This window comes from Mus caroli, unplaced genomic scaffold, assembly GCF_978045245.1.
Source record: "Mus caroli unplaced genomic scaffold, Mus_caroli_1 scaffold_17, whole genome shotgun sequence".
Taxonomy (NCBI): Eukaryota; Metazoa; Chordata; class Mammalia; order Rodentia; family Muridae; genus Mus; species Mus caroli.
The window spans coordinates 67,693,340-67,714,249 of NW_028227272.1; the positions used below are offsets into that span (position 1 = coordinate 67,693,340).

Below are 20,910 nucleotides of genomic sequence, written 5' to 3' on the forward strand. Positions count from 1 at the left end.
ATCCTAGTTTGCAACATTTAGAATGACAGCTCAATATGAATGGGAAATGTTCCCTGCTTTATTGGAGCATAACTGATAAATTAATGTTGTATATATTTGAAGTATGCAAAATGCATATTTTAATATACAGTGATGTTGTAAATAGTTGCTTTATTCAGCTTACGTAGACTTGACCTTGCACAGTTACCTGCTGCATGTCCATGTACATGTGTGGAGAGAGCACCTCTAATGAAGTCCCACAGTTGGTCTTACTCTCAACCTTGTCCATTAATAACTGAAGTCTTCATGCTGTGCACTGAGCCTCTGGAGTTCATTGACCAAAAGCCTTCCTTCCCTTTTTCCTGTCTCACACTTGTCCTGCAGCCCCTGGCGATCACTGTTTGTCTCTCTTAAGAGTCCAGCTTTTTAGATTTTCAGTGTAAGTGATATCATTTAGTATTTGCTTTGCTGTGGCTGCGTCATTTCCCTTACTATGATATCTCCTGGGTATATGTTATTGCAAATAGTTTCTTGATGTCAAATATTCCATTACAGATAAACACCATATCCTTTATCCATTCCATTTCAGAAACTGAAGTTGTTTCATTTTCTTAGCTGTTGTGGACAGTTCTGCATGGGTCCGTGGCATCTACATATTCTTCAAACTGTTGGATTAATGTACTTTAGCTATATACCTAAAAGTGGGGCTGGGAATTTGTGGTTATGGGTCATATTTATATTTTCCACAATAGATGTAAGAACTTGTAGCCAGACCACTTTGCATCAAATCCTTACCAGTGATTATTGTTGGACTCTTTTGGTAGTAGTAATTCTAATGAATGTGGTAATGCACTACTTTTGGTTACAATTTCCCAAATTGTGATGTTGAGCACATTTGGTTTCATTCTCTTCAAAAAGGACACCCAGTTTTCCCACCACAGATGATTAAGTACGCAAATTCTTCTCTCCTGGGTACTCTTGGCACCACTGTCAATGATTTGTAGATTATGTGAATTTGTTCCCAGGCTCTCTGGTCGGGCTTTTTGGAGTCTATATCTTTTTTAATGCCATTAACATGCTATAATAATATCACTACACTCTTATAATGAACTTTGAAACCAGAGAGTCTGATGGCTTCCTCTGTGTTCTTTCTCAGGTCGATGTAGTCTATTCCAGAGAGCCTGTGGCTTCATGGGCATGTTAAGATTTATTTTATGTTTCTATGAATAATGTCAGAGGACAGTTGATAGGGATTGCATGGTGGCTATTAATCGCTTTGGGGAGTGTGAACATTTAACAGTGTTTGTTCCAATTAATGGACATAGGCTATCTCTCTGATGGGGTCACTTTATTTCTTGAGTATGTCATAATGTACTGTGTAGGTAATTTTGGCTGCTGCAGTTACAGTTGAATTGTATGATTATGCTTTCTCCAAATGTCATGGTAACCATAAAACAAAAACATAGAAAAACTCATTTAAAATAAAGGATGAAGAGAAAGTAATTTATGATTTTCCTATAAGAACAGAACAATGTAAGGATATTCATTGTCCCTTAGCCATATGTAACATAATAAAAGGGTTAGCTGTTAGGAAAGATAAGTAAATGTCACCTAGAGTGGGTATCTTGATACCTACATGTATTGTGCAGCATATTACATCCACACATTACTGCAATGAGTACAAATGCTATAATATTATATATGGAAAAATAGAACTATTAGAATTAGCAAACTGATTTTTATAAAATTGCTTTATGAAAAAAATCACACACAAGTCAGTTGCAATTGTATATTAGAAATATCTTCTTGAAATTTTTAAGAAAACCATGCTGTTTTAAAAAATAGTGTATATTCCTTCTCCGGCACACATATTTTTTTTTAATTTTTAATATTTTTTATTACATATTTTCCTCAATTACATTTCCAATGCTATCCCAAAAGTCCCCCATAGCGCCCCCCCACTTCCCTACCCACCCATTCCCATTCTTTTGGCCCTGGCATTCCCCTATATTGGGGCATATAAAGTTTGCAAGTCCAATGGGCCTCTCTTTCCAGTGATGGCCTAATAGGCCATCTTTCGAAACATATGCAGCTAGAGACAAGAGCTCCGGGGTACTGGTTAGTTCATAATGTTGTTCCAACTATAGGGTTGCAGATCCCTTTAGCTCCTTGGGTACTTTCTCTAGCTTCTCGATTGGGAGCCCTGTGATACATCCAATAGCTGACTGTGAGCATCCACTCCTGTGTTTGCTAGGCCCCTGCATAGTCTCACAAGAGACAGCTATCTTTGGGTCCTTTCAGCAAAATCTTGCTAGTGTATGCAATGGTGTCAGCGTTTAGAAGCTGATTATGGGATGGATCCCTGGATACTGCAGTCTCTAGATGGTCCATCCTTTCATCACAGCTCCAAGCTTTGTCTCTGTAACTCCTTCCATGGGTGTTTTGTTCCCAATTCTAAGAAGGGGCACAGTGTCCACCTTTTGGTCTTCATTCTTCTTGAGTTTCATGCGTTTAGCAAATTGTATCTTATATCTTGGATATCCTAAGTTTTGGGCTAATATCCACTTATCAGTGAATACATATTGTGTGAGTTCCTTTGTGATTGTGTTACCTCACTCAAGATGATGCCCTCCAGGTCCATCCATTTGGCTAGGAATTTCATAAATTCATTCTTTTTAATAGCTGAGTAGTACTCCATTGTGTAGATGTACCATAATTTCTGTATCCATTCCTCTGTTGAGGGACATCTGGGTTCTTTCCAGCTTCTGGCTATTATAAATAGGGCTGCTATGAACATAGTGGAGCATGTGTCCTTCTTACCGGTTGGGACATCTTCTGGATATATGCCCAGGAGAGGTATTGCTGGATCCTCCGGTAGTACTATGTCCAATTTTCTGAGGAACCGCCAGACTGATTTCCAGAGTGGTTGTACAAGCTTGCAATCCCACCAACAATGGAGGAGTGTTCCTCTTTCTCCACATCCTCGCCAGAATCTGCTGTCACCTGAATTTTTGATCTTAGCCATTCTGACTGGTGTGAGGTGGAATCTCAGGGTTGTTTTGATTTGCATTTCCCTGATGATTAAGGATGTTGAACATTTTTTCAGGTGCTTCTCTGCCATTTGGTATTCTTCAGGTGAGAATTCTTTGTTCAGTTCTGAGCCCCATTTTTTAATGGGGTTATTTGACTTTCTGGAGTCCACCTTCTTGAGTTCCTTATATATATTGGATATTAGTCCCCTATCTGATTTAGGATAGGTAAAGATCCTTTCCCAGTCTGTTGGTGGTTTTTTTGTCTTATTGATGGTGTCTTTTGCCTTGCAGAAGCTTTGCAGTTTCATGAGGTCCCATTTGTCAATTCTAGATCTTACAGCACAAGCCATTGCTGTTCTATTCAAGAATTTTTCCCCTGTGCCCATATCTTCAAGGCTTTTCCCCACTTTCTCCTCTATAAGTTTCAGTGACTCTGGTTTTATGTGAAGTTCCTTGATCCACTTAGACTTGACCTTAGTACAAGGAGATAGGAATGGATCGATTCGCATTCTTCTACATGAAAACAACCAGTTGCGGCACACATATTTAAACCTGCACATTTCTTCACCAGAGTTTATGTGAAACTACCTCAGCCCCGGTTCAATCAGCTTTCTAGTGCACTGAATAGGAGCTAAATAGTAATATTCTGGACCATTACAAATGGGAGATGTGGTGGTTTGAATAGGTTAACTCACTGGAAGTGGCACTATTAGGATGTGTGGCTTTATTGGAGAGGGCAGAGCCTTGTTAGAGGAAGTGCATCACTGGGGCAGGGGGTGGGCTCTGGGGCTCCTTTGCTCAGGCTCCACCCAGTGTGGAATGAGAATCTCCTTCTGACTCTCTTTGGATCAAGATGTAAACTCTCATCATCTCTAGAACATGTCTGCCTACAGGCTGCCATTCTTCCTGCCATGATAATAATGGAATGAACTTCTCAAACTGTAAGCCAGCGCCAATGAAATGTTTTCTTTTATAAGACTTGCCTTGGTCATGGTGTCTCTTCACAGCAATGAAACCCCAACTAAGACAAAAGACTAATGTATTTCTCTGTTACTTTACATGATAAATATATATATCCCATAGATGCAGTAATGAATTTTAATAGTTTTAAGTATTTTGATGTTTATATATTTTAGAATAGAATGATAGAAATATATTATCAATGTGTATATTCTAACCCCACCTTTAAAAAAGTGACTTTTGTTTAGTCTTTTTGAAATTATGTGAAATTATTAAGTTGAATTACCTACTAAGGAAGCTAACCAAGCAAGCTGATGAAGGTCTTTAAATCTATCAGGTCTTTAATAAACTTGTTACCATTTATGCCCACCAACTAATAATCATGTAAAATGTCTTATTTCCAAGACTCATAGAAGTCAGTTATTTTGTTGAGAATTAATTGTTTCATATTAATATGTACTTGTTTAACTATGCTGCTTTATCTCAAAAGTATATCCATTACAAACGTATTAAAAGATTACAGGCTACTTTTAAACATTTAAGCCTTACAGACAATAACATGAAATTTGCCAAGTACTTGGGTAGATTGCTTCTTTATACAAATATAAAATTTGAATTCAGTACCATGAGGGAAGACAAGCCAGGTTGGTGTTTTATGATCAAAGCAGTGGGAAGTTTAACAAGCGTTGGCTGAGAGTGTGAATCAAGGGAGGAATGGCAAGAAGATGAGGAAAGATGGCTTCATAAATACTAACCTCTGTCCTCAACAACCAGAGAGAAATACAGAAACATCTCACAGAGACAGAGTCAAATGATGAGAAGGATTATAAATCCATAGTCATTTTAAAGTTCATAGTATCTTTAAAAATTAGTGCAATTTCAATGAAAAATCCTTACAACAAATCAAAGCAAGAAAGTATAGGGCCATGTTTTGTTTGGGATATGAGTGGCTGGAATAAGCTTTTCAAAAATGAGTCACTATTTTCAGAAAGACCATTTTCCATTTTTGAAAATTAAAAGTTTTAAATATCCAATTTTCCAAAAGCTGTGTGTGCTGATAGATACAACTTTATGAGTTTTTATATGACATGAGAAACCTTAGATTCATTCTAGTTACAGTGGAAGAATTCGAAGAGAATCGCACCACTAAATTGACTAAATTGATGCTAAATGTAAGGTAAAGTAGAAGTAGGCTATTTTTACAGTTTCCCTCTTCCAAGAGAACGGTATGCCATACCCAAATCTGTAATAATCATAGCCACCACAGAGAGAAAACATAGCAGCTTCCCTGTGCTAGAGAGTGGGCTAAGCACTTGGCTGGATTGCTTCAGTTAATCCCTGAAAAAAAAAAAGTCTCATTCCCTACATAATTTGCAAAGGAGAACCCAAAGCTGATGAAAGTTAAATAAACCTCAGAGATCCAGAAAGTGAGTGGGGGAAAGAGCTGATTGCAGAGTAGGTTATTGGGTAGAAAGCCCACAGAGTGTTTTCTAAGGCTTCCTCCTATCCTTGGCTGATTCTATGCATTGGTGATACACCTTAGTGCTTGTAATTATCTGTTATTTTTCAGAACCTTCCAGGCACTGAACCATCTTTTCTATTTTGGTATATATGTATTCAACTTTGTTGCTTTTTGAGCATAAATTTAGAATAAGTTTGCTGGGGGGGTGGGGACAGTTCATAAGCAGACCTCCTCACATTTGTTGATTACTTACTGGAGCAAGTGTTATGTAGAGGCCAGCGGTTCCTGCAGGAATTTCATCAGTTCGCTTCCCTGTCTCATCATTTTGTAAGAGTTTCTCATTAAACCTAGAGCTTGCCTTTTTGGCTAGGTGTCCATCCAGGGAGTCCCTGGGTGGGTCACTGAGATGCCCCACAAGCACTGGAATTACAGTGCTGCCACACCCAGGTTGACTAGGCGATAAGATCTCAGATCTCAGGCTGGCCTAGAAACCTTTCCCACTGAGCCACTTTTAACATGGGGCCAAAGTCACAATTAGTTTTTAGCTCAAAGGCACTATATAGTTTTGGTGTGTGTTAGGGATTTCTGTGCATAGCACAAACTGGTCTTGCTAATAAGGTTTCTGATTTGAAGGCAAAAATAGCCTATGATGTTTCTTTTTCATTTCAAAATAATTGGTTTTGCTTCATTAGATCGCTGGATTTCTAAGCATGCAGATAATGATGGAATGGACAGAGCATATTTCTAGAGGGAACGTAGGCTTCAAGTGTGGGCACTTGTGGTTGTGGTTGTGGTTGTTGTTGTTGTTGTTGTTGTTGCATTTCCCCTTTCTCGGAGCTATTGAAAAGCAATGACCTTATTTAGTTGAAGTTACATAATCTCCCATGACAATGAAACATTGGTAAATAGATTAGTGAGAAATATTCTATAGAGTAGAATGATTTTCCTATTTGTATACAGAGTTGTGTAGCCCTCTGTATTTTGCATTGTCTTTCAAGCTACTATTTACCAATGTGTGTCCTTAAGCATACTCAAGAATAAACTGAAATTTTGCCTGAAAAAAGCATTGCACAAAGCATACACATCCATTAATTAACATGGAAGATAATGACATTTGAGCAAGCCCTCCTCTGAGCTTGCTTTATTGATATTCACACTGCACGGTATCTAGAAATGCATAAGACATCGATCTTACAGGGATTGGAGTTTGTTTTGTAGTCTAAAACCAGAAAGCTTTTGTTGATGAAACAAGCACACCCCAGCTTAGAATAGGAATATGCTTCAGTTGGGCACATATTAGCTCTGATTGTCAGTGTCATTTAAGCTTCGGATGAAGACTTTGTTCTTAATCATAATTGCATATGTGGCTCACGTGTGAAGCTTTTTCTCTTCCTAGGATTCCATAATTAGTTTAAGCTAATATGACTAAGAAAGTATTCCCCCAAAGAAAAGTTGCAGTTTAGGCTTCCTATATTTTAAAATATTGAGCATAGTCAGAAGTAAATTTCCAATTTAGCTTTCACATTCTTACTCTACAATCATTTTTTAAAATTATACAGCTATTTGGAGGATTTTTCACTGAGGCCTAAGTGAGAATATAGAAAATGCTTCCTTTACAGAAAGAAATGAGATTGTACCTGTCAATTGGCATCAATGGTCTCAACAGTAACTAAAATATCAGAACACTGTTGCAAGAGTTAATATTTTAAAAAGAAAGATAGAAGTGCCTAAATGTATCACCACCACACACAGAGAGACACATAAACGACACATACCACTAGCACATCACAAACCTTTACTGTCTCTGCTTAAAAAAAGAGACCAAACACATCAAGTAAAGTTGTTTCTACATGTATTGTTAATACAATCTATACAAATTTTCTTTGATACAATTTGTCATGTAACTCATTATAAAATGAAAGGACAGATGTGGTTCAGATGTTACATCACTAATACCTTATATTTTATGGGTTGTACTTGTCAACAGATAAAATTCAATCTGTGAAGTGTAAAGCGGGAGAGTGTATTTGAACATTATGACAAATGCTGAGTAGCTGTCTTCAGACTATTGAAATCCTAAAACCTTCCTTGCCTCCCAACAGTTGTTTGTTATTCTACCAAACAGACATTTGGTTACTCAGGGTTACTTCAATTAGAGTGGATCTTAGAGTCTTGACACTGTTTTTCTCTCTTGGGTATAGAGTCTCTTTCCTGACATCATTCAGCTTACTTGAGTTATAATGGACCATCAAATGAGTGTGTTCATGAAAGAATTAGATATGAAGACAATTGATTTCCAATCAATGTCCTATCATATGTTTTTCACATGTTATCATGTCGTCGTTGGGATGAGTCTTACAAGGAGTAGCACAGTAAAGGGTTTCCCTTTACGAGAGGGATATAAAATTCTTGTCTGAAGTTGAGATTTCTTACTGTCGTTGGTATATACTAAGTCACTGGCTCTGCCATCTTTATGGCCGTCTGCATTGGCAGACACCCCCCCCCCTTTTTCTGTCACTCAATTGGGAAATCGCAGGGGCTGTACCTTACAAATAAATTGCTTCAGCTTTATCAATGGGAGTGAAGTGAGTTTGGCACTGGATGATATAAATGATAGCTCTTCTCACATCAAAAATGCTCACACTTGGAACAGACACTTTATCAAGTGCCTGAGCAAACACAGCAGCTTTTGAAGTGTTTGAAGAGCCATTCAATTTGAGAGTCTTCATGCCTTCACTGTTCCTTAATCTTATTAGTGTAGGCCTCTTTCAGAATAGGCTCTTCCTTGGTTTAAATTTAAGGACATAGATTATAAAATAATGCTTAAAACTTCTTATCTACTTCAACCTGTTGATAGATAGATCAAATACTTAGGAAGCTCTTGAATTTAAAATGAGAAGTCATAATATTTTAAAATGCCATCCAAATTGGTAGGAACCTCTTGCATCTCCCCCCCCCTTTTTTTTTAATAGAAAAGAGAAGTTTCTATTTTAAATTCTATTATTCTTTTCTTCATTTTCCAAAATTAAGCAAGGGAAAAGAACAATTGGTTCACAAGTGACAGGTTAAGCGAATGAGAATGGATCTAAACTAGCACAATAAACTGTTCCCAGTGTTGGAAGCATCCATCTTTTAAGTTTAAGTGTACTAACCTCGAGGACAACCACTGAGGACATTTCCTAGTTCCTCATACTATATTTACTCTGGCTCCTTTATGCTTGGAATCTCAACTTTAGAACTGAGCGAGAAGCACCCGCATTGTGCTTGGATCTCCCTTAAACTGGAGAGCCAGCTGCAGCGAGTAGGGTCATTAGAGCTGTCTTTGATTCTGCTTGACCCTCAGCTTAGGCTGTCTGTTGCAGGGCAGTACAACCCTCCCCTTCAGCTTTCTTTTCCAGCCTCCTTATCCTTGGACACTGTTAATCTCCTTAGCATTTTCATAGACTTTTTTAAAATTTTATTTCTGCCTGACCTTTATGCTTGAGTCCTGACACCTAGGTTGAAGTCCTTGATCGTCAAATCATGGCAGGGTTAAAATGTTTATCAGCATCAGACTTAATCAACAAATTACACGTTAGCTCGTTAGTCCAGCTTGCCTTCTCCTCTCTGTGTGAACTGGCAGTTCTCTTTTTTTTTTTTTCTTTCTCTTGCAATCTCTCTCACTGCATGTCTTTTTGTCTCTAGTCTCAGACATGCACATGGATTGGTCTCCCCACTACAGGGTGTGAATTATGTATAAACCATTTAGTGATTGCTGTATCGTTCATGCTATCTTGTAGATTTTTATATAAACAGCTACTGAATGAGATAGTAAAAATAATTTACTCCCCATTTTTCTTTTTTCTTTTTAATATTAACTTGGTTTCCCTTATTTTTTAATTTTGACATTTTCAAAAATGCATCCAATGTATTGTGACTCCCTGGTTTTCTAATGGAAGAGCTTACTCTTTGCAGTTTCACACCTTATAGTGAATTGGGATCGTCTTGAATAGTGGTTTAAACGGTTTATTTAGAAGATCTTAGAAGGCAGTTCTTCTAAGTGTGGGATGTTAGCTATGGACATGGTTTTAGCAGCCTGTGGATATGTCCTGACAAATTAGGTTTATATTCATGTACTTTGAAAGCAAATTAAGAGGGTAGTTGAAAGTAGGTTAAAATTATTTGAATTGCATTTTTCAAACTATACTTCTCATATATTTTAAATGAGATTTTAAGAGAGATTAAGGGACATCTTAAATGAGAGAATATCTAAAATAAGCAAATGAAGTCAGAAGCTCCCAGATGCTTCTCTTAAGGTCTTTGGCCAAATTTTAAGCAAAACCTTGTACAGGGAAAGTCCTTGATGATTGAATAATAGTCCATAGCCAAAAAGAACTAGAAAATGACTTCCCCGTCATTATCTTCAGTATTTTACTTTGTAGGAACTTCTGAATTTAAACACTATAGTTCCTTACGGAAGCTATTATGTTCCCCAGGTGATAAAGGCACAAAGCTGTGTAATTCCCAAAGTGGGTACAGAGGTTTTTCCTAAAAATGTATAGACCAACAAAAAGGAAAATGGCCAGCTGATATTTTGAAACTTCTCTGTCTTTTTACAAGCTCAAATTACTGTGGCTCAAATTACACACATATAAAGTAGATGATACGTAATTTTAATATGCTAGTCCCTTTCAGTGTCAAAAAGAAAAATGCCTGTTGTTCTTCCTGTATCACTAATTATGAAAATATATAGACAAAGGTGTGCTGTTGAATTTTCCAATGGATTAGCATCACAACAACTGAACATAAAAATCCTGTGCTCAGATGGTGACTAATGCATACGGATCCTGTGTCGCCTAAAATAATACATCTGTCCACTCAGGGAAACCCTCATAGCACAGCCACCATTGGGTGCCATAGTGGGAAAGTGTCTCGGGAAAGACACAGAAGTTTCCTGAGATGAGCGCTAGTGATTGATGTTGAAGACATGCTTGCCTTTTATAGTCTTTACCGAAATTCTTGTTGCTCACCAGTAATTTGTGAATAATTTAATTCAGTAGTTATGAAAGTCATATTCTGGGGCATTCATCTCAAAATTGTGACCCTTTTAGACATCCATCCATACTTTTGATGTGCTAGAATGAAGGACAGATCTAAACTTTATTTTGGTCATTCCTTGATGTTTCCCTGATTTACTGTGTCTACAGTCATGTTCATCAACGATATTTCCCCATAAAACTGCATAATAGGCTTAAGTCATTTCATCTGCATCGACATTAGAGTGCACTGGTCCCTTCTAGCCTGGAAAACATCATTTGGATTCTCACCACCCCACTTTCTTTGAGCACTAGCACCCTGATCATCAGCATCAATAGGAATCTAATCACTGACCTGGTTTGACCCAGACAGAGTCGCTCCTTACAGCACATTTCCTGTGGTATGTCCATCTGCATCTCTGACCCAGACCAAGGTTTACAGAGGATGAAAATGATGGGCCATTGGTCATCGCTCACACGCACGAATATTAGGATCTCTTTAGAGTATGAAAAATGCACAAGCATTCTTGGGACTGAAGGTTTATATACCAGGAAATGAAAACTTAAATGTCTTAGTACTATCTGCATTCAGCATAAGGTTAGGTTAAAAAAAAAAAAAACTCTCTAAGTACTAATAAGTATTTACTTGTGGATTTTAATGTCAAGTACTATTTCTAGACATTTTCAGTTAATAAAATAGCCTCTAGTTGTCTTCTGTAAGAGTAGCCATGCTGATAACTTACTATGAATACGGCTAGTCTGAGGGGACACTGGGATAGTATGTGGGAGAGCCTATTTAGTCTTCAGTAATGCAAGGAGGGTAATGGTTATCAAGTGAGAGCAGATTCCATGGCTGTCACGCAAATCCACCTATGGCAGTGACCGTAACTTTACCTGCTGGTGCTGTCTAGAACCAGATAGTTGGGGTAAGCTGCACCAGAAAAACTTCCAGCCATACTTTCTTTATGCCATTGTTTGTCCGCCTGATATTTGTGTTCTAAAAACTCCTAATGAATTCAAAAATAAGGAAGGAATAAAAAGTTCTTCCAAAGGAGGATCAACGTATGCATGCATGTGTGTCTTTTATAGCACATTTAATGCATTTTTTAAAAAGACAGATGTTAACTAACAAAGTGATGAAGTATCGCAACTATATATTAAGTGTATTCCTTGTGGTTTTTCTGGGTGGAAATATTACCAGTGAGCCCCATTGCTCTTCAGTGAGGAGCAAACTGTCAGGCAGAGGATGGGTTGTTTCCAGAGCAAAGGAGATCCTCACAGTAGGGATGCTCAGAACCAGGCTGCACGATGTCTCAATGGATTCCATGGAGTGTACATGAAACCTTGGGGGGAGGCGCTAGATCTTGGAACTCTTTCAAACAGGAGCACGTACGCAGTTTTGAGAAGGAACACGTTCACAGCACAAACGACTTAGCATTATTTAGAGTGTGTTTATGATGTCTCCTTCCACGTTTGTGCAGTTGTGAATTCCTTAATGGAAGCTATACGTTCAAAATTGTACTAGATTCTGATGCAGCGGAATATGGAGGTCATCAGAGACTGGACCACAACACCGACTACTTTACTGAGGCTTTTGAACATAATGGGCGCCCCTATTCTCTTCTGGTAAGTAAGAGTCTGTAGATTATTTTCATTCCATTTTAATTTAATTATTTAGTTTCGTAGTAGTTATCGTTTTGTTCAAAGAAACAACTCTTTAAATAGTAACAGGACAGGAGCAAAAAGATAAGCAAAACAGGAAAGTGTGGTGAGAGACTCTGGGTCTTGGGATTAATAAGACTGAAGGCTATTTGGCTATATTTAGAAGAAATATTATAGAATTTAAAGCTATTTCTCTGGGCTTGCGGGGACAGGTTTGTGTTGTTTTTTTATTACAACCATGTGTTTTCTTTATGTAACAATTTAATTATTGCTTTCTCTGCAGTATATTTCATTAACTGGATTTGTACATTATTGTCTATGTAATGAAGTTTAATTTAAAACATCTTGACGAAATACATGATTTATACCTTTTCTGTCAGCTACTAAATTGAGGGCCGTATTCTTTGTAGTTATAAATTCTCTCAATTATTCATGCACCTTAGAAAAAGCTTTTTAATCATATGAGTTTTGATACACTGCAATGTCAATGATAAAATACTCCCTTCAAATACTAAGTTTCCCTTGTTAGTAGATGTAGAGTTTAGCAGCATGTTAAACTGGGCGGAGATTTTGCATTTAATTTATGGACATATGGTAGGCTTAGGTTACATATAAATCATATTTTCCTCCCTTTTGCTTTTCTTGGCTGGTCATGTGCCTGCCGTTCCATCCCCTCTCTCTCTTCATCTGTCTCTTAGACCTTCAGTGTTCTCTTTCACTCTGAGAAGTATTCTCTTACACTCTTACCCTCAGGAAATAGCTAGCCAACATGTGGATATATCATAGCAAGTAAGCAGATTTTTATAAATTATTCACATTTCAAAAGTTTATAAGCTAAGCCTTAAAGCCTGTATGGTACCCCTGGGTTCCACTCTACTCTACCACTTGAAGTTGCACAAGCCTCCCATTTAGTAAAGCACTTTATCCTAGGCAGAGCAGATCAGCCAGAAAATGCATGAAAAGACTGCAGTGCTGAGAGCCGGGGAGTGATGTAAGCCCAGTGGCCAGGCAGACCCAGCTGTTGTCCTTGTGTGTGTCTGTGTGTTGATAGCCCTGATGTAGGTTTAGGTGGAGACAGAGGGACCGTGTCTGTATGTCTGTCTGTACGGGTACTATCAGATTGCACTTTTGAAGAAGAACTACAGCTATAACCTGTCAAGGCATTCAATTTTGACATGAGCGATAAGCTTGATAAAAATAGTTCCATAAATGAGTGAGGAAATTACCTAAAAGATGTGGAATAACCAGAAAGGTAAAAGACTCCTGAGGGGGTTGGAGAGATGATTCAGCTACGGGGAGGAACCCGAGAAGCGGCAGCCCATCGCAGTAAAAGGGAACTTTATCGACTGGAGTTTGACAGGAGGAGTTTGAAAGATTTAGCAAACTTCTTTTATAGGTAGACTTATCAAACGTTCCCGTACCTGAACAGAATTTTGCTAGGGAAAGGCTCTGTTGCTATGCTGAAATAAGGAGAAAAAAAAAAAAAAACACCCAGGAATCCAGTGCTCCAGCTACCACTTTCAAGTGTTAAGCACTTGAGTAATTTCCCGTGGCCACACCTGTTTTCCTCATCTGTAAACGAGGCCGTACAGTTCTGTTCTCTCTGTGCCAAGAGATTCTTAGGAAGCATAAACCCATTAGCATGGCCGGGCTTTTTCAACTGCCAAAGGCCTTTCTCCCTGTCTTTAAGTCCTGATGGCCATGTGTTGACACATTATGCCATTTTAATATCGGGAACATATCAAGACAGGAAGTGCCTTGAGAATGCGTAGTTACAAATACCTTCTCCCAAGTTGGAAGACATCGTTTTCATCCATAAGCATTCACATTTCTTGGTGTAGGTAGAAAGTACTCTGGCATCCATTCAATGTTTTCAAGAGAAAAATATTCTGACATAATTAAAAACCAGTCAACGAGCCAGTGTTGGTGGCGACCAGGTTACTTTCTGAGCACTCTTTGAAGGGACCATGCAGACAGGTCACAGCTTCTGAGTTAGCAGGGTGGATGGAGACTCTTCCTTCCCGCTAGGGTTTAGCAATACAACCACAAGTGCTGAAGAAATAACCTGAGGTCTTAAGGACCGTGTACAATACAACTGTGATCCACCTCAGTCAGGAAGGTGAGGAATAGCCTGCCTTTCTGAGGGCAGAGCCTGGTTCTCTGAGACCAGAGATGCTTGAGTAAGTATCTGTCTATAAGACCAAGTTCCAGATACATGGATCACTGGAAGAAGCCCAAATGAAACAATTATATAAATATATACACATAAATACACATATATGATATATGTGTGTATGAATACACACACAAACACACACACAAGAAAACAAGTTCCACTTGCCAATTATCTGTTAAGCAATGAGGGCAAAGGGCAGGGGACAGGAAATTACATAAACAAAAGCAGCTGTTACAGGAATGCCTCATTAGAGTCGGAAGTCCCTCGGAAAGTGATTTGTGAGTGCTGAAATCCAATTATGTACTTGAAAGTGACCCTCGGTGCACTATGGCTCATACCAATAAGATCAGCTCTGTGCACAGCAGTCCCGGGATAATGAAAGGAAAAGTAACACTAAGTTTCCCTCATCCCATGAAATTCCTGCCCATCACAAGCAGTTCAGAGCATTTGCTGAAACTTAATGTGCAAGCTCAGTACTCCAAGGGATCTGCTGAGTAGGTGTCAAATCTGCTTTCAAAGACAGCGACAAACAGAGCTCAGAGGCATCTTAAAATACACCTGCATCCTGCAGCATCAGCAGGTACCGCCCAGGCTCTCTCTGCCTGCGATTCCTCACTGAAAACCAGAAAAGCAGAGGTAACTGGATTCACACCACCTCTGAAACGCCTTTGGAGAGTCGGGGCACTGAATAGCTGCCGAAGCAGTAGGACGGAACTCCTCCAGCCTGCTGTGCTGATGGTTTGGGGAAACTCCATTTATTTATTTATTTATTTATTTATTTATTTATTTATTTATTTTGCGATTATTTAGCATAATTATTTCTCCATATTCTAGTCTCTGGCATAGGAGTCCGTATGTTAACCTGTGTGTGAATGGAGCCGTGTTGGGTGAATAGACCCCCTTTCCCTTCTCTGGCTCCTAAGTTCAAATATCACATCGGAAAGGAGCGCACTGGAGCTCAAGGCTCCTTCACAGCCACAGCGAAGATAGTCACGGTGAGGGCGTGGCTAACCTAGGAGACTTGGCGTTAGTGCCTTGGTCAGCTTGGCTCCATCCCAACATGGGGTTTGTTGACACCTATTCTAAATCTGGGGATGTATAAGGATTTGGTTCAAATGGAAGATCTGCCATAGATGTATTTTCTATTGTCACCCTTCTATAAGTATTGAAAATACAATTTAATACAGTTGGAGCATGTCTTTGGCATGATCTATGGGAATGGTCACTTATTTTAGAAAACAAAAGTACTTAATTCTTAGAGTTTTGTTTCCTTAATATTTCTAAATTAGTGTGTCCTATATAGAATTCTGTATACAATTATATAATATGTAGAATTTAAATATATATATATATATGCACATATATATACACATACACACACACATATGTATATATGTACATATATATGTTACTTTTCTCCAAGCTCTTAATACAAAACGAGAGCGACTTATACCTTTTTCATAGAAAGTACTTGTTAACTAACACATGTATACAAAAACTAAAATTACCTTAACAGTCACTTTTTAAAAGAAATATATCAACTAAGAGTCCTAACCTATAATTTCATTAAAGAATATTTTCATCCCGCCAATATCATATCTGAAAGGGCTGCCACTAAGTTTAACACTTTCTGATATATTTTCAAAATTCTCTGGGTAGCATTATGTCTTTTTTTTATTTTAAAGTGTTGTCATTGCAACGTTTAGACACCTTGTTTTCCAACATGATGTAACCAATTTTGGAACTCATTGATGATCCTGAAGAAACTAACACAGACACGCTGACCTCACTATGTGGTCGTATGGTTTTGAGATGCACTAGGGGTTACTACAGTAATTAAACCTTTCTGCGCTAGCCATAAAAGTGGGTAGAGTGGCGTGTATTTGATTCTTAGTAAATGATTTGAATGGGCCAGGTCACGATGACTGTGATGGTTCATAGACGTGTGTCACAGCGTCTCTTTTGTTCTTCACTTTAACATGTAGAGGCTGAAAGCCTAATCGGATATGTTTTATAGCACATATGGTCTATAATGTATATGCTAAATCTTTTCTGCATATATATATCAGGATGTAAGTTATATTTAAACATACCTAAACATTTATGCATTACTTCTGTCTGTGTCTCTCCACTTGCCATTCAAATCAAAGACATTTTGGAATTTCAATAGTGAGAGGAGAGTTACAGAGACAGTACTGATACCCTGAGTTTTAGCAAAATGCCCAGATCATGTTTCTAATGATCTCATCGTAAGGCTCAACCCTGATTATCTTCAGCATTTAGTTTAATTGGCGGTCATTTCCAAATGACTGAGAAACTTGTTTTACATACAAAGAAATCCACTAACAAAATAAAACTCAAAAAATTCATAAAGAACCAGAGTAGGGGAAAAAAATCACTTGCTTATAGAATTTTTATGCTGTTTATAACACAATGGCACCAGAGAAATATAAACACACTGTGGTAATTAACAGTTCAGTAAGAAGTGTAATTATATAATATTCCTGTTAAAGATATTATGATTACCAGCTGAAGGGTTTGGAACAGGTAGTATTGTATCTAAGTGTGACTGGAATTGGGGTCATAAAGTTCCTTAAACACAATGTTCAGCATCATTTAGAGAGAATTCTCAAAACATTTTCAGTCATTTCAATGCCAAAGCAGAAAAGTCAATTGCAATCTTGAAATTCGTATATTCTCTTGTTTCCAAATCTTAAATTTGAACTAGCTAAAATATTAAAGGATACAAAGAAAAGAAGCCTCCTGACAAATGGTGCTTACTATTTACATGCTAGTCATAAATCACTATGAATCAAGCAGTCGCTACCACAGCTGCCCAGAATCCAGCTAACAGGTTGAGTGGAACTCTTCCGATGTTTCACTGTGCTGTACACTGAGAAGAACCGATCATTATTTGTCACCAGCCTGATTCATGTGTCTCATTGCAACTCCTCCAAACTGAATTGGCAGGTCCCTGTGACCCGTATTATGGGACAAATCTTCTCAGGAATTTTTTTTTAATTACCCAATCAGATTTATATAACAATAAGATCACAATTTACAATATGTCAATACAATAATTTCAGAGCCTGTTGATAAGGATAAAAGTTTTACCCCAATTATTCTAACCTGGTGAAAATCTTAGCTATTTGTAGCAGCTTTTTAAGACCAAGCGGGATCAGGATCTTCTTCCTGCCCATCTGCCTCCATGTTGGCTTCTCCTCCTCCTTCCCCCACTGCCACCTCTCTATCTCTCTCCCCAGCTCCTAGCTCCTGTCTCCTGGAGAGGAATGTAAACTGCCTGCTTTCTGGTGCTAGGTCGAAAACTTGATTGTTCTTTGACGTAAGATTGTTTGTGTGGCAGAGCTTTGTATCTTACCTACAAGTCAAACTCAGTATCTACGATCCTAACCCATGGACTACAATCCCTTAGATGTTTACCCGTTAGAGGGACAGAGTGCTTTAAATTTGTTCCAGGGGAGCTTAGAGTAGGAAATGAACTTACCGGAAGGTCAGTCCCCTTGTTTCTTCTCTTTTGCTTTGATGGGTTTTCTTTTGTCTATGACTTCACTATAGACATTCACAATCCCTTGGATTGGAGCTTTTCTTTTATCCGTGGAGGACTTCTACCTTACATACATACAGCTTCCCTTTGTTGGAAGAATTTTCTACATCTTACTTTAATCTGTGTCTTAGCTAAGAAGAATACCTTGGATGAAGTGAATTTCAGGAGCAGTTAAATTCTAATGTGGTTTAAAAGTTAGCAGTCATTAATTCAATGTGTAAATTATAGGTAAAAAGATTTGGGCACTGAACTGCTTGATGTCCCCACCTGTAATGACTGGGGATGTGATGTTTACCTTTCTCAAAGTACTTGATGGCAAATCAGATCGTGACGCTGGACTAAGTAGTGGCTATTGGCATTTGTTAAATTTTTAACAGATGAAAATTATTTTTCAAATGACTGTTACATTTAAGGAAGGATGAGAAAATTGCCTCTAGCCATTGCATTCATAGCATAATTTTATTTAAACTACATCTTTTACCATGAGCTGTCTTTTAATGCTTAAAACGATCCAGTTCCATTGGTCTGCCTGACTTTTGCAAGCATAATTGGGATTCTTTACTGTAGATATCTTAGACAAGAAATAGTGAGGTCATTTGCAAAATTAAACGGCAAATGAGATTATTTTGTTTTTCTTCATAAAGCCATGTTTCTTGTCGTTTTTAATTTGGTTGTAAACTATAAGAGACATTTTTATACTCTCAAGTGTTTGTGTAGAGGTGAAATAACTGAATATAGTAAAATATTAACAAAGAAATGGAGAGAGGTCTCATAATGACATCAGTGATCTATAATTATTATTTTATTATTTACATTGCTATTTCTTAAGTGTGTTATATAGAAAATAAATCAGGTCACACAGTTCATTAGTTATAAATTTTATAAAGATTATGTTATGAGTAGTTATATTAGAGGATTTTTTGAAAGTGTGTTCCTCAAGTAGTTACAATTACTTTTTAAAATGCAGCCATTATTTGGACCCAACTTTCCTAATGGCACCTGATAGCTGTGAAAGATCAAGTGATATTTTACCCCCACTTCCTTAAAGCCGTAAGAGGATAGATATCTGGAAAGAGAAAGAAAGAAAGGAAGAAAGGGAAGGAAGGAAGGAAGGAAGGAAGGAAGGAAGGAAGGAAGGAAGGAAGGAAGAAAGAAAGAAAGAAAGAAAGAAAGAAAGAAAGAAAGAAAGAAAGAAAGAAAGAAAGAAAGAAAGAAAGAAAGAAAAGAAAAGAAAGAGAGAAGGAAGGAGGGAGGGTGGAAGGAAGGAAAGAAAGAAAGAAGGAAGGAAGGAAGGAAGGAAGGGAAACGAAATACACAAATTAGGTGAAAGGACCCGAAGGAGCCAAATGGCTTTGTGATTTAAATGGAGTGGAGAACATTCAATATGTGGTGTTGTCCTAGGGTAACCTGGCCATCCAGCTAGGGATTGCTAAGGCCTGAAAGCTATAGAAACCGGGGAACCAGGGAAAAGTTTAGAGCATAAGATATCTTCCGGACAAGATTCAGAGGCGTTTAGACTCCTATAGCTGTAGTGGGAGTGTGATAGAAACCATAAGGGCAGATGGCAGTAAGATAGGAGTGTGGAAAGGGCATGACCTATCTCAGAGAAAGGGTCCTCTATTTTGTTTGTTTCTTATTTTGTTTTTTCTTTAATTGGGTTAACTTTATTGAGTGCCTGACTGTTGTATTTATTCTTCCAATCACAACAACAACGGTGTGAACTGCACGCAGCCCTTGTGTGCCAACTAATAGTGAGATTTAAGAGAGCCCTTGACTTCATTCCTGTAAGGAATTGAATCTTTTGTAAATAGTTTGGAGCCCTCTAGTGGTTCCTGTTGTAATAGCCTTTGCTGCCAAAACTGCTGAATGAACTTGAGCCTTCTGAGGCTCAAGTAGGATTACTTGAATCACTGTGATCACAGTCCTATGAGAGACTGCGTGGTATATATGTCACTTTGATTTTACGACAGCTTGTTCAACATTTCTTTTAATTACACCGTTGTGATTGTGTTGACAGGTGTACATTCCAAGCCGAGTGGCTCTCATCCTTCAGAATGTGGATCTGCAAAACTGAAGAGACCTACACACTCAGCCCATCTCACGCTGATGTGTTGCTGCTGATCCCCCTCACAGTGTTGATAGTGTATAAGCTTTGCAAAACACTGCTGTCTAGCCAAAACATCAGGCTGGAACTCAGCGTTGGAATACGCAAACATATAAGTTGCTTATGAAGTAGAAGGATGTGCTTAAAATATTAGCAACGTCTATTTCAAAGCCATCCAAGAAATTAGGATTTGCAAATGAAGTGAAACACATGATAATTTTTAAATATTACTTTACTGGCAAAGTATTCAATTCTTTCATTTTAAATTTGAATTATTCATCAGGAATGATTATTTTGGCTGTAGTAAAAAAATTTTTTTGAGATAGATATTTGGTGGCCTTATTTGTTCTCTATCTACTTGTGTTAATGATGAGGTACTGAGTTTGTTTCTTTGCTGTGTTTTTTAAATTGTGTTTAGAAATACTGTGTTAAACACGTAGCACTAATATAAAAATGAGAATCTTATAAAAGATAATATAAAAATTCTTATCTGTGCCTCACTTTGCATTAAGTTTTATCTTGTACTCTCCTGTCCGTATACTGTTTCAGTAGACGCTGATATTTCAGTCTTCGGAAGACTTGAAGTGGTCATTGTAGCATTTCTGATGATGTCTTTCACTTTAATCAATAAAAAAAAAGATGCCAAATTGCATTGACTAATGTGCTTTTTATTGTGCTATTATAAGGAATGATTTGCAAGAAATATTAGTGAGCTTTATCTCAACTCTGATGTGTTCTCCATGTAGATTCACATATGTATAATGGAGCAGGCCACTAATGACTTTTTCTAACTGGTGGAAGCATTGTGTAACCTAAAATCAGAGAAACCAGGGTCGTGGGATGTGGCTCAGTGGCCTAGAGCACTTGTGAAAGCTGGAATAGCTGTGCTCAGAGGTTGGGGAAATTATTCGGTGGTTATTCGGTTATTTGATGATGGACTGCATCTGTAGGTGAC

General features: G+C 37.9%; 1 protein-coding gene across 1 annotated transcript in view; it reads left to right on the top strand.

Moving 5' to 3' along the window:
- Positions 1 to 20,607, top strand: part of Gbe1 (1,4-alpha-glucan branching enzyme 1) — a 240,595-nt gene extending 219,988 nt beyond the window's left edge. The window contains exons 15-16 of the mRNA XM_021184815.2: positions 11,957 to 12,074; positions 19,869 to 20,607. Of these exons, the coding sequence (XP_021040474.1) occupies positions 11,957 to 12,074; positions 19,869 to 19,925 (175 nt within the window). The 3' untranslated portion in view covers positions 19,926 to 20,607. The remainder of the gene's footprint in view (positions 1 to 11,956; positions 12,075 to 19,868) is intronic.
- The last annotated feature ends 303 nt before the right edge of the window (positions 20,608 to 20,910 follow it).